This window comes from Crocodylus porosus, unplaced genomic scaffold, assembly GCF_001723895.1.
Source record: "Crocodylus porosus isolate Cpor-Errol unplaced genomic scaffold, CroPor_comp1, whole genome shotgun sequence".
NCBI lineage: Eukaryota > Metazoa > Chordata > Crocodylia > Crocodylidae > Crocodylus > Crocodylus porosus.
This window is the reverse complement of record NW_017728945.1, coordinates 3,102,785-3,115,256: the sequence shown is the minus strand read 5'-3', so window position 1 is coordinate 3,115,256 and position 12,472 is coordinate 3,102,785. Positions and strand designations below refer to the sequence as shown.

General features: G+C 56.0%; 1 protein-coding gene and 1 non-coding gene across 3 annotated transcripts in view; one reads left to right on the top strand and one right to left on the bottom strand.

Moving 5' to 3' along the window:
- Positions 1-8,985, top strand: part of PNP (purine nucleoside phosphorylase) — a 9,572-nt gene extending 587 nt beyond the window's left edge. The window contains exons 1-6 of one of the 2 annotated variants that reach the window (XM_019550639.1): positions 1,826-2,351; positions 2,536-2,705; positions 2,839-2,942; positions 3,137-3,312; positions 7,124-7,314; positions 7,522-8,985. In XM_019550639.1, the coding sequence (XP_019406184.1) occupies positions 2,338-2,351; positions 2,536-2,705; positions 2,839-2,942; positions 3,137-3,312; positions 7,124-7,314; positions 7,522-7,739 (873 nt within the window). In that variant the 5' untranslated portion in view covers positions 1,826-2,337 and the 3' untranslated portion in view covers positions 7,740-8,985. Of the gene's footprint in view, positions 1-1,825; positions 2,352-2,535; positions 2,706-2,838; positions 2,943-3,136; positions 3,313-7,123; positions 7,315-7,521 lie in introns of those variants that run through there. The other variant, XM_019550638.1, reaches the window with a different exon arrangement.
- Positions 8,986-11,148: 2,163 nt separating this feature from the next.
- Positions 11,149-11,220, bottom strand: TRNAP-AGG. Its single transcript has one exon. It is a non-coding gene; the product is annotated as a tRNA-Pro (tRNA).
- Between the last annotated feature and the right edge of the window lie 1,252 nt (positions 11,221-12,472).

The following is a 12,472-nucleotide window of genomic DNA, read 5'->3' as shown; positions in this document are numbered from 1 at the left end:
GCTGCCATTCATTCACGGGGGGCGCTGCCGGCCTCCCCGGCTCCACGGGGCTCCTGGGTCCCCAGGAAAAGACCTTGCTGCTCGCTGTGGAGACGGGAGCCCGTGCGCGCGCTCCGCTGCCTGCACACCTCCCCTGCCTGCACACCTCCCCTGCCCAGATTATGCAAGCCCAGGTGGCATGAGGAAGGTCCCTCTGCCTACACCTCCCGCTGCCGTTGGGACCAGCCCAGCACTGTTAAGTTCCGGTTTGGCTCCACATGGAGTCAGCTGCAGGGCAGGGTGTGAGAGGCTGCATGTAGGCACGGAGCTGAATAAGGGCGGGTACCGGTCACGGCAGAGCCGAGGGGGGGAGGGGGCTATGCATTAGGAGGGCAGGTCTCTCCCGGTGTGGGCGTCTGGCAGTTGGGGGTTAATGACCTTGGCCTGCTAGGTGCGGGGAGAGGGGGGCGTCTGTCCCTGTCCCTCCCCCTGGCTATGCAATGCCCTCCTGTCCCGGGCCAATCTGGCAGGCCGTGTCCCTTCAGTAGGGCAGTGCCCAGTGGCCCATCCTGGTGCTTTCTGCTTTTGCCCTTCTGAGCCCCTCCAGTTGTGGCTGCGTGGCAGGGCTGCGAGTCCCCAGGAGCAGATGGTGGAGAAGAGCTAGGTCTGTGGGGCGGGGGGAACCAGAAGCAGGTGCTTTGGCATAGCCACTTGGATCACTGTTTTGACTCTTTGTTACTCCCAGGGGATGGATCAGGTGGTTCCCCTCCAGAGCAGGGTTTTCATGGTTTTATCAGTGTTTTTCTAGTGTCACTGATGGGACCCCCCCTTGTGAGAGGTCCCAGCTTGGCAGCCCTGTAAATCTGACCCGCTCCATGTGGTTATGGGGGAGATTTGCTAACACCCAGGCCTGGAGTTGGGGAGTGCAGCTGGGTAGAGGTGAGGGAGGTGCTGAAGGGGCTGAGGGCTTGGCCTACTGGACTTTATTGCCAGCTAGAGGACGGCAGTGGGGTCTAGCTAGCTAGATGGGCTGGCTTGGGAGCCAGGATTCATGGGTTGTCTCCCTATCTGTGGCAGGGCAGCATTTTCTGAGAGCGTTTCTAACTTCCCCCAGACTTTGCCACTCCACTGCTGTCCTGGATGGCAAGCAACTGACTGGGGAAGATGCCAGTAGCAAGAAAACTGTTCCCCTCGCTTCCCCATCCCACACGCATGTGATCTTGCCCCCTGTCCCGGCGCCCATGCCACCATGCATTCCTAAGACACGTGTCCGTCAGCCTTGGATCAAAGTCCTTCTCTGTGACCTCGGGGACAAACGAGTCCTTTATAGAAGACAGTGTTTTTCAGTCCTACTCCCACAGGGGATCCTCCCCCAGTGAAGTTGGCTTCATTACCAAGTTGCTGCGCGTGCCAGTGGCTGGTCTGGGACCACGGGAGGCAGAAGCATACGTCCAACTCTGTTCAGAGCTCGCTTCAGAGTCTTTGCTAAGCAGGGGCAAAGTGTGGGTGGGGGATCCACATGAGTCACTGTTGCTTGAGGCCTGCACTGATGTCAGCATCCTAGTGCAGTGCAAGGGGCTGGCTCTAGAGAGGAGTGCTCTCCCCTGGCAGCTGCTGACCGCACGGTGGCCTTCCTGCAGGGAGCAAGGTACAAGCTCTGGTTGGGGAAGGGGTGGTGTTCTGCACTTGCAGTTAGTGCAGGGGGCTGCTGTGCTGCAGGGAGTGGAGTTGGGGGATGCATTCCCCGGATAGATGGTGGTGGCCCCAGTGCCCCAGCAGGGTGCCCCCCTCCTGGCTCAATTCTCATTGGACTCATCCAGCTTCAGGACTTAATCACAGCAAATCTAATTTTCTGCCTTTTCCTGCGAGCATGAGGGTCATGTGGCTTTTAAACCCAGCTAATTACTTGGACTCGCCCAAGCACGAGGCTTATTGGACTGTGGGCCAGATTCCCAGCTGGATGCTTGGCCAGAGCTAAGCTGAAGCTGCTTTACACCCACCCAGGAACAGGACAGAATGTTTTTTCCCCCGGTGGAAGTTTCCGTTGAGTTTTGGATGCGTCCATCTCAGGATGTCCTTCCTGCGCAACCTCAGCTGAGAGCAGTTAATGATGGATATGGGTGGAAAAACCCAAGAAGGCAAATGTTGTTTGGGTTGCATGTGCTTCCTATTACGTTAGTAATTATTGTTTGCTTTACACATCTCAAGTTCCTGTCACATGATTGGCTCCAGGCAAGTTGCAGCAGATATTGCTGCTGTAAATCTCCTTCCCCAGAATATTGGGTAATTGGATTACCGAATGTCAGCCTGGTTTCATCCTAAAGGTGGTTTGTTGCTGCCTGTGTATGGGAGGAAGTGATGTATTGGACAAGGTGTCTGTCTGTGCAACCAGGGGTAAGGGGAGAGGGTGGCTTCTCAGGAGACGAATGGGAATGAGACATAACGCAGGAGAGCTCCTGGGAGAGACTTTGCATCTCATGGGAAGGAGCATAGGGATGAGACGGAGGCAGGATGGTTTGTGGTGGCTGCTTTACCTGCTGGTGTTTTGTCTTCAAGGTACACCTACGAGCAGTACAAGGAGACAGCTGAATGGCTCCAGGCTAACACCAAAGAGCGGCCTCGCGTAGCTGTTATCTGTGGTTCAGGCCTCGGGGGCCTGGCCAGTCTCCTGAAGAATCAAGTGGTGATCAAGTACACGGACATCCCCAACTTCCCCCAGAGCACGGGTACTTGGGATGAAGGGGCAGCTGGACTGTGTAATGAGTGTGAGAGGGCGGGAGAAGATGAGATGGGGAAGGGGAGGCTGTGCTGGACAGTGGGAAATCAAGCTGGGTTTAACTGTTTGCTGTCTCTCTCCAGTCCTAGGTCATGCAGGAAAGCTAGTCTTTGGGACTTTGTCTGGGACGCCCTGTGTGGTGATGCAGGGTCGCTTCCATATGTACGAGGGCTATCCCCTGTGGAAGGTGAGTGGCTGCTTCTGGCAGACATGGTGTGCAGGGGAGGGGAGGACCCTGGGCTGGCAGAAGGCTGTGTGGCCTGAGAAGGAGGGCCACTGGAAGACTTTGGGGCAGGAGAGAGAAAGCTCAAGCTTCACTAGAACTGCTTGTTTCACATGAGGGGGCACACCTGATCCTTCTCCCCCCCACCTTTCTTCCAGGTGACGTTCCCGGTACGGATCTTCCACTTGCTGGGGGTGGAGACACTAATTGTCACCAATGCAGCTGGTGGCCTCAACCCAGAATATAATGTGGGGGACATCATGATCATCCGTGACCACATTAACATGCCAGGCTTGGCTGGGAACAACCCCCTGGTGGGGCCTAATGAGGAAAGGTAAGAGCCATTTCCCCAGCACCTGGGGATCAGCCGGCACTCCCAGGCACCCCAGTCTTTCCCCCGCCTCCTTTACTCTCTGTCTCCATGGTGATCAGCACCCCAGAGTCTTACTCCCAACATGTCCTGGGGCCCAGGTGTCCAGGCCAGACTACAGCTTAGACATGTATAGAGATATACAGAAATAGAGATATCTCGCCTTAGAGGAGACTACAGGTCCTCTATTTCTATCTCTATATATCTCTAACACTATATATATCCATGTAACTCTATCTCTATACATCTCTACCTCTATACTTCTCTGTATATCTCTATCTGTATATATTTCTGTATACTTCTATCTCTGTCTCTATATCTGTACATCTCTCATGGGGTCTGGAGGTTTTGCAGCAAACACAGTGAGAGGCGGTGGCTCTCTCTCCAGCCCGTTTTGTAGCAGTCCTGGCTCTGTGCAGCCGGGGCAGATGAGTCCAAGTCAGAGCCCCTGGCAGTGCCCCCACAGCAGGGCTGGCTGGAAGGGGAGGCAGAGGCCTGAGCCCTTGCAGGGGAGAACTCACCTCTGGGGTGTCAGGCCCCAGCCCAAGCTGAGACGGGGAACCGGGGCTGGCTCGGGCTCAGCTCCCAGCTCTGTGACACATGGCTCTCAGTCCCTGCCGGGCCCCAAGCGTGGGCGGCTGGCCCAGCAGTCCACGCCCCGCCTGCCCTGCCCAGGGGCTGCTTGGAGCCACAGGTGGCTTGTCCTGGGAAGGAGCCTCGCGAACGCCCATCAGGCCTGACTGCCCATGGTCAGCCCCACCGCTGCCCCAGTGACCCCCAGCTCCCAGCAGCTTTGGTGCAAGTCCCTGGCCACTGCCCCCGCCACCCCATGCAGCATCTAACACAGGCAGAAAGTAACCGAGCGGAGTATAACTCACCACTCGCACGCACCACCTGTCGTGAGCGCGGCGAGCACTCCTGGCTGCGCTGCGCAGCTGGCCCTGGCCCCCAAGTGCTACAGCCTCCTCACACTGTACCTCCAGCTGCAGCCCCTGCAGACGGAGGTGCCCGTGTGCAGCCACAGGCCCTGTCGTGCTCCAGGTCAGTCGGGCACGGAGAGACTGGGCGCAGCCAGGGGGAGGCAGCACAGGGAGTAAATGAGGCCTGACGGCTGGGGCTTGCAGGAGTTGCCCGAAGCCAGCTCATGCAAGAGGCAGAGGGCAGGCAGTACCTGTGCCCACCCCGGAGCCTGACTCGCCTCCCAGGCTGCCTGACCTGGGTGTAGCACTTCACCACATCGCCCCCCCAAAGTCCGGGTAGATGTACGCCTGATAGACTGACCTGACCTGGAGCAGAGCCGTGATCCCAGGTCTCCGGTCTAAGTTTCAGCAGCTTAGCTGTCTGCCGTGCTGCTGGGGCTCCTGGGTGAGGTACTCCTGCTCTCATCTAGCTGGACCCATTCCCCTGACAGGAAATGAAAAATGGAGGTTTGGCCCTGGGACTAAAACCAACAGCACCTCAGGCTATGGGCTGTAACTACTGCGCTTTTTGAGGCTCTCACCCATGGCACTTAGTCTCTCTGAGGAGAAACCTGCTCAACAGAAGACATCTATTACTTCCGAAACCCCTGGCCTGTGCTTCCAGTAGCCTCGTGGGCCAAGTCCCATGCTGGTATACAAGAAAAACTAGAGTTCAATCCCTGATAAGGGAGAAGTAGGTCTTTTGGTGTGAACGGTGGGAAGAGAGAGTGTAAGACTAGTGTCTTTCTTTATCTTGACTGTCACAAGACTTCATTCAGAGGCACTGAGTCAAGAGGTACAGCTGACAGCTTTGCATTCGGGTGAGGTTGTCAGCCTTGTGGGGTGGATGCTGGTCTAGAGACTTGGTGGCCTGAGTTCAAATCCTGGGCAAGTTCTTTACTGCTAGGGCCCCCTGACACTTTCCTTGCTGGGGCCAGAGGCACCAAGTCAAGAGGTCTAGCCAACAGGTTGCTGTCAGGAGAGTTTGCTGACTCAGGACCAGACACACACAGGAGAAGAACCCACACCACCAGGGTCACCAGCCAGCACCTTACCCACAAGGCTGATAAGCTCTCCTGACAGCGCTCTGTTGGCTGTGCCTCTTGACTTGGCGCCTCTGGCCACAGCAATGAAAGCATCAGGGGGCCCCAGGAGTAAAGAACTCACCCAGGATTTGGGCTCAGGACATCAAGCTGCTGGACCAGCCCTCTCCCCACCAGGCCAAGCTGTCAGCTGTGCCTCTTGACTCGGTGCCTCTGAATGAGGTCTTGTGATAGTCAAGCTAAAGAAAGACACTAGTCTTACACACTGTCTTCCCACTGAAAGACCCACTTCTCCCTTATCAGGGATTGAACTCTAGTTATTCTTATATACCCACATGGGACTTGGCCCACCAGGCTACTGGAAACATAGGCTGGGGATTTTTGGAAGTAACAGAGGTCTTCTGTTGAGTGGGTTCCTCCTTGGAGGCACTAAAGGCCCGCGGGTGAGAGCCTCAAAAAGTGCAGTGGTTACAGCCCCACCCTGAGGTGCTGTTGGTTTTAGTCCCAGGGCCAAACCTCCATTTTTGACTTCCCATCAGGGGAATGGGTCCAGCTAGATGAGAGCAGGAGTACCTCACCCAGGAGCCCCAGCAACATGGCAGACCAGAGACCTGGGATCACGACTCTGCTCCAGGTCAGGTCAGTCTATCAGGCATACATCTATCCTGACTTTGGAGGGCGACGTGGTGAAGTGCTACACCCAGGTCAGGCAGCCTGGGAGGCGAGTCAGGCTCCGGGGTGGGCACAGGTACTGCCTGCCCTCTGCCTCTTGCACGAGCCAGCCTCGGGCAGCTCCTGCAAGCCCCAGCCGTCAGGCCTCATTTACTCCCTGTGCTGCCTCCCCCTGGCTGCGCCCAGTCTCTCCGTGCCCGACTGACCTGGAGCACGACAGGGCCTGTGGCTGCACACGGGCACCTCCGTCTGTGGGGGCTGCGGCTGGAGGTACAGCGCGAGGAGGCTGCGCAGCCTCTGCTTGGGAGCCAGGGCCAGCTGCACCACGCGGCCAGGAGTGCTCGCCGCGCTCATGACAGATGGTGCATGCGAGTGGTGAGTTATGGTCCACTCGGTGACCTTCCGCCTGTGTTAGATGCTGTGTGGGGCAGCGGGGGCAGTGGCCGGGGACTTGCACCAAAGCTGCTGGGAGCTGGGAGCTGCGGGTCCCTGGGACAGCGGTGGGACAGGGGCTGATCATGGGCAGTCAGGCCTGATGGGCGTTCGCGAGGCTCCTTCCCAGGACAAGCCACCTGTGGCTCCAAGCAGCCCCTGGGCAGGGCAGGCGGGGCGTGGACTGCTGGGCCAGCCGCCCACGCTTGGGGCCTGGTGAGGACTCAGAGCCATGTGTCATGGAGCTGGGAGCTGAGCCTGAGCCAGCCCCGGTTCCCCGTCTCAGCTTGGGCAAGGGCTCCCCTGCAAGGGCTCAGGCCTCCGCCTCCCCTTCCAGCCAGCCCTGCTGCGGGGGCACTGCCAGGGGCTCTGACTTGGACTCATCCGCCCCGGCTGCGCAGAGCAGGACTGCTACAAAACGGGCTGGAGAGAGAGCCACCGCCTCTCACTGTGTTTGCTGCGAAAGCCCCAGACTCTATGAGCAATATACAGAGACAGGCATACTTAGAGATAGAGAGACACAGAAATAGAGATATATAGAGGTAGAGATATATAGAGATAGATATGCTGGGCTGTAGGTACACTTGCCATCCCGTATGTGTGGCCCAGGGGGAGCCCTATCTATCTGTCCTTCTTCCCCCTGACTTCTCTTCCTTCTTCCCCCTGCAGGTTTGGGGTACGTTTCCCCCCCATGTCAGACGCCTATGACAAGGACCTGCGGCGCCTGGCATTGGCTGTGGCCAGGGACCTGGGCCATGCCAAGGCTGTGCATGAAGGGGTCTACTGCTCAGTTGGAGGGCCCAGCTATGAGACCATCGCTGAGTGTCGCTTCCTGCAGCGTGTGGGGGCCGATGCTGTGGGTAAGTGGAGGGAGCGGGGAAGGTAGAGGAATAGGGAAGGTAGATGGAAGGACAGGGAAAGAATGAATGACAGGCAACAGAGGAAGAGAGATGGAGGGGAGCATTGGAGGATGCATCGTGGGGAGAGAAGAGGGAGCAGGGCTTAAGGGGAGGGACATGGCCGTCTCCGCCTTCAGCAGGCTAACCTCCTTTGTGCTCTCTCCCTAGGCATGAGTACTGTCCCCGAGGTGATTGTGGCACGGCACTGCGGCCTGCGTGTCTTTGGCTTCTCGCTCATCACCAACAAGGCGGTGCTCGACTACACCAGCCAAGAGACAGCCAACCACACAGAGGTGCTGCAGGCCAGCTCTGGTAGTGCCAAGATGCTGGAGAACATTGTCTCCGAGCTGGTGCAGCGCATTGAGAGCAACAACAACTTGGCGTAGGCAGGGGATGCCGGTGCCCCCCTCCCTGTCCTGTCCAGGCACTGGAATTCTCAAATCTTGTCTAACCCTCCCCCTCCAGTGAACTGTTAGGCTGCCTCGGAGCACCAGAACCAGCCCTGGTTGAGGATGTTCATTCACTCTGAGGGACTGCATTCTGGTCTCTTAGTCTGCCTGTCCCTTTCTCTGTCCTTAGTTGTTGTTAGTAGATGAGCTTCCCAGTTTGTTCTGCCACTTGGAGACTTGTTTTGATCTGCAAGCCTCCCAGAATGCTGTTGTCTGTCTGTCCGTGGAGAATCTGGTCTCTGCTCTGCTGAGCAAGTTGACCGCCCCCCCGGGATTTCCTTCTCCTGAGGCATCCCTGTCACTAATTGCACTGATGGATGCATCCAGCCCAGGCAGGGGGTGATTGACCCTAAACACCTCAGTCATTCTAGCTGCTTCTTTCAGCGCAGAGGAAAAAAGCCCCCCGTTTTCATCTCGGTGTCTCTCTCATGCGCCTACTCACTCATGTCCCCCTCTGCTTCTGGCTGCTCTCATGTGAGCTCGGTGCCAGTTCACGTGTATGGGAGGGCGGCAGTTTCCGTGGGCGTCTGGTGCTGCCCTGCTAGCGTCACCTGAGTTGCAGGCATTAGGAAGATCTGGACTCCAGTCTTTCAGAAGCTGTTGCCTATTGTGTGCAGAGTGCGTGATGTGGGCAGGCTCTTTTGGGGTCATGCAGTGCTCTCTCAGAGACAACTCTGCCTGAGGTCCTGAGAGCAGTAACGGGTGGCTTTTGTGCCTTGGCTTCATGAAGAGTTGGGGGTCTCTTACTTTCAGGGGTACCTTGGTCCCCTTGGAGGAGATGGGGTGACATACGTGTGTGTTACATCCACTCCTGTTTGCAGCTGGTGCTCACTGGCAAAGGGACCAAAGCCCCTTTTGTTCCACTTTGGCTATAGGAGATGAATGTCCTACCAGACAGCCTCTCTGGGGTTAGGCCTTACCTGTGCAGCTGGTTTTAGCCTGCTCTTCGCATTCCTCCTTCTTTACCATTACCACTGTGTCCGTCCAACAGTTACATTTTAAATTGCTCTTAAGTTTGTTTGTGGGGTGCCCCAGTGCTGCTGGAGAGCTGAATCCGCACCCCAGTCCAAACTGGTTGAATTAAAGGACTGTTTCAGCATATGGCACTTTCATTTTATTTAAGAAGCTGTAGCCCTGGCTAATTATAACACCAGTTAAAATAAAGCAATAAAAGTGCAAAGTCTCTCATGTGAATTGCTTTGTGATGTTCAGGTCTCATGGGAGGTGGTGGCGGTCCAGGGCTTGGGCTGGACTTCAGACCTCCGGGGGATATGATAGCCTACTTACATGTGCAGCAAACCACTGCCGGGACAGGAAAGTTGGGCCCATGGCTGGCCAGCGTCAGTAGCTCCAGATGCCAGCCAGACAGCCTTGCTGAAGGCTGAGGGAGGTACCCCTGCTTGGGAGGAGAGGTCATATTTGGGGGTGTCTCTCTAGAGACCTAGAGCTGGCTCTGCTGGCAGAAGCAGCACAGCTGTGTTCACAAGGCTCATGGGAAGTCTTATTCTTTTGAGGGCTGAGGAGCCTGCCCAACAAGGCTGTGCTTTTGCCTGGGGGGGGCTAGAGCACGACATCTCAGGACACTTCACAAAGGTTGACTCCCACCCTCATGTCCAGCCTTGAGGCCCACACATGGCACTGGCACACAGTTGAGAACCATGACTCTGATGCCCCAAAGAGTGCCAAAAGGAGGACTTAGTGGAGGAGAAAATGCTGCTGTCGAGGGCACCGGAGGACAGCACTGAATCTGTATGTGACCATGGAGGCGCAGGGCAGCAAGTCAGCTGTACCGGGACGCAGCATTTGGCTCTAGCCGACAGAGCAAGGGGTGCTCACACGTGGGAGCACTGCGCATGGCAATTTCTCACGGCTGACGCCCCAGTCTACATTCCCCTACCCTGCCCCGGCCAATTCCAGCCCTGCCAAAGCTGCCCCTTCCTCTTTCTGGGTACAGCAGTTTGCTTGACGGTGTCAAAAGCTGCAGGCTGGAGTGCGAGTGACGAGAAGGATAGTGATGTGGGCGACACCAGCACACTCCCAGGAAACGCTATGGGCTCAAGATGGGAGCAGCAGCACCGAATATAGTGCATTTAATCAAGATCCTGTTCCTACAGTGAGCTGTGCATGAGACAGCGGGGACCCTGCATACTTCTGCCTCCTTCAAACAGAGGAAGTCTATTTAAAAAAAAAAAAATGCAAGCTCCTTCCCATGGGATATAGGCCTGGCACATCTTAATACTCCAAGCAAGAACCTGACTCAACCCCAGAGACTGCCAGCTGGAGCCAGATTTTGAAACCATACTACCATTGCAGACCCACACGTCGGGACATACGGTTTCATTCTGCCATCTGCCGTCTCTGCTGGGGAAGCGCCAACTCCGACTGAAGCTATTCCAGGCGATTTCTTCCCCCCCCCCATCACAACAGGATATAATCCGTAATGAACAGTACATTCATGACATTACATCATTTCGCGGCCCAGGGAAAGAAAAACGCAATCAGGAGACACTTAAACAAACAGACTTTTGCATGAATGATGTGCATTCATAATATTAATTCATTCTCTTAAAACATCCCATTAAAATCTCCCGGATCGCTTTCAATAGTCGCCGGGAGATCGATGCCAATTCCAGCGGATTCCCAGCTAATCCGGGAGAGTTGGCAACCCTATAGCACCGGCTCAGGTCTTTCTATGATGAACTGGCTTCGAAGGAAAGGTGGAAAGAAACTCTCTGCTCCAACTCCTGGAGGTAAGAAAGAAGAACATCCCTCATGCCAGCTCCTCCAGTTCCACGCAACAAACTTCCTAGGGGTTTAGTTGAATGTCCAAGAAGGGAGAAGTTGGGATGCCCGGGGAGGCCTGGAAAAAAACACCCAAGTCTTAAGGTAGACTCACGGGGCTAGACAACTGTGGGCCGGCTAGCATGGGCTGGTGTGCTGCATCTGGCCCGTGGGCTGCATTTTGCCCACCCCTGCTCTGGGTGGTCCAGCTTTTCAGCGGCGCGCACTGCCCGCACAAGCACAGCTCCGCTCTTTGTTTGTCCGTGGGTATATTTGACCCCAGTCCAGAAAAAAAAACCCACGGGAAAAAAAAAGGCAGTACAGAGAAGACCGCCACGTCCCATGCGGCCACGCGGGGTGGGGCAGTTAATGTGTTCACACCATTCCTGCATGTGCAGGTTGGGTTTGCTCGCACTTGTCCCGGGAGGCAGCGTGGCGCCTTTCCGCCTCATCCATCGCCAGCAGCGGCTTCTTCTGGCCCACAGACTTTTTTTCCCAGCCTGGAGCTGGTGGAATAAAAGCAATCGCATCACCCCAAAAGCTGTGGGAGAAAAATTGCAGAGTTGGGCTCGTCCGGGATTTGAACCCGGGACCTCTCGCACCCTAAGCGAGAATCATACCCCTAGACCAACGAGCCAGCTGATTAAGTGGTTTCCTAGCAACACCCCTTGTGCTCTTCCTCCCTGCCCAGCACCATCCCTTTCCCCCACCAGCTGCAATGTGCCCCAGCTCCTTCATCCCCGCTTGCAGCCCTTCCCCTGGCGGTACTGCACGTGTCACGTAGGCATCATCCGATGAGTTGCTGGGGTGCCAGCAGGACAGCAAATGCCAGCCCTCTGCAGGGAGGAGCTGATGGGGAGGGCCAAGAAAGAGATACATTTGCATGTGCAAAAAGAAGGAAGTCCACCACCAAGGATCCGTTTCCTGCCAGTGAAAGCAAGATGCAAACTCCATGCCGGCTGGAACTAAAAACTAAAACTAAAACCCTTCATTTGCAAATCAGGGAAGCAAACTTCCAGCCTCGGCAAAATGAAGTTTCTTTTCTACCTAAGAGAATTTTTTTACTAGATTGGATTCATCCACAAGCCAGAGGAAGGGTGTGCATGCTCAAAAGCTTGCAAAGCAAAATCATTCCTCTGTGGTTTGTGATTTAATAAAAGGTATCATGTCTCGAGAGTGCTAGCGTTTTGCATGTGCTCCCCCCGAGATACAGACAGCAGCTCGAGCCAAGCCAGCACTTGCCTTTCTCCAAAGACGTTTCTAGGGATGTTTCTTTAGGTCTAGACGGTTCTAGACCTAAACCCCTGAGATGTAGCAGAACTGGACCCAGGGGAGAGGACGGGCTCCCTTGTCTGCAGACAGCCATAACAGGACAGGAGCAGAAGGAAGGAGGGAAGTCAGCAGGCTGGTCCGTAGCCCACTGAGTTAGTTCATTTTAAGGTCTAAGGAGCTTGCATTAGGCAAACAGTTGCTCTCTAACACCACACGAGCAGGGGTGTGCGCACAAATAGTAGCAGCACAGATTTATGCCGCTGCTTTGGGCCACAGCATGCACCCCTGCCCATGTGCTTTGCAGCGGGACACGTCCCGCTGCTCCACTTGCTGCAGGGGGGCTGGCAGGGTGGCACAGCAGGGGTGCATGCTGGGCCTGTGCCAGCTGGGGAGTGGCACATGAGGACAGGGGAGCAGCCTGGGCTGCCGGATCCCCTGTCTTTGCATTTGTCCCAACGCTCACCACTTTGGTGTGGTTTGCACCGGTTTGTTTGTTTGGTACCAGAAAATCCCGGTAGCAAATTCTGGCCCAGCGCTGCAAATTAGCAGCGGCGTGCACCGACTGCTGTGCAACTTGGGAGTTTGTGGCACTGCAAAGAGGTTTGCAGCACCACAGA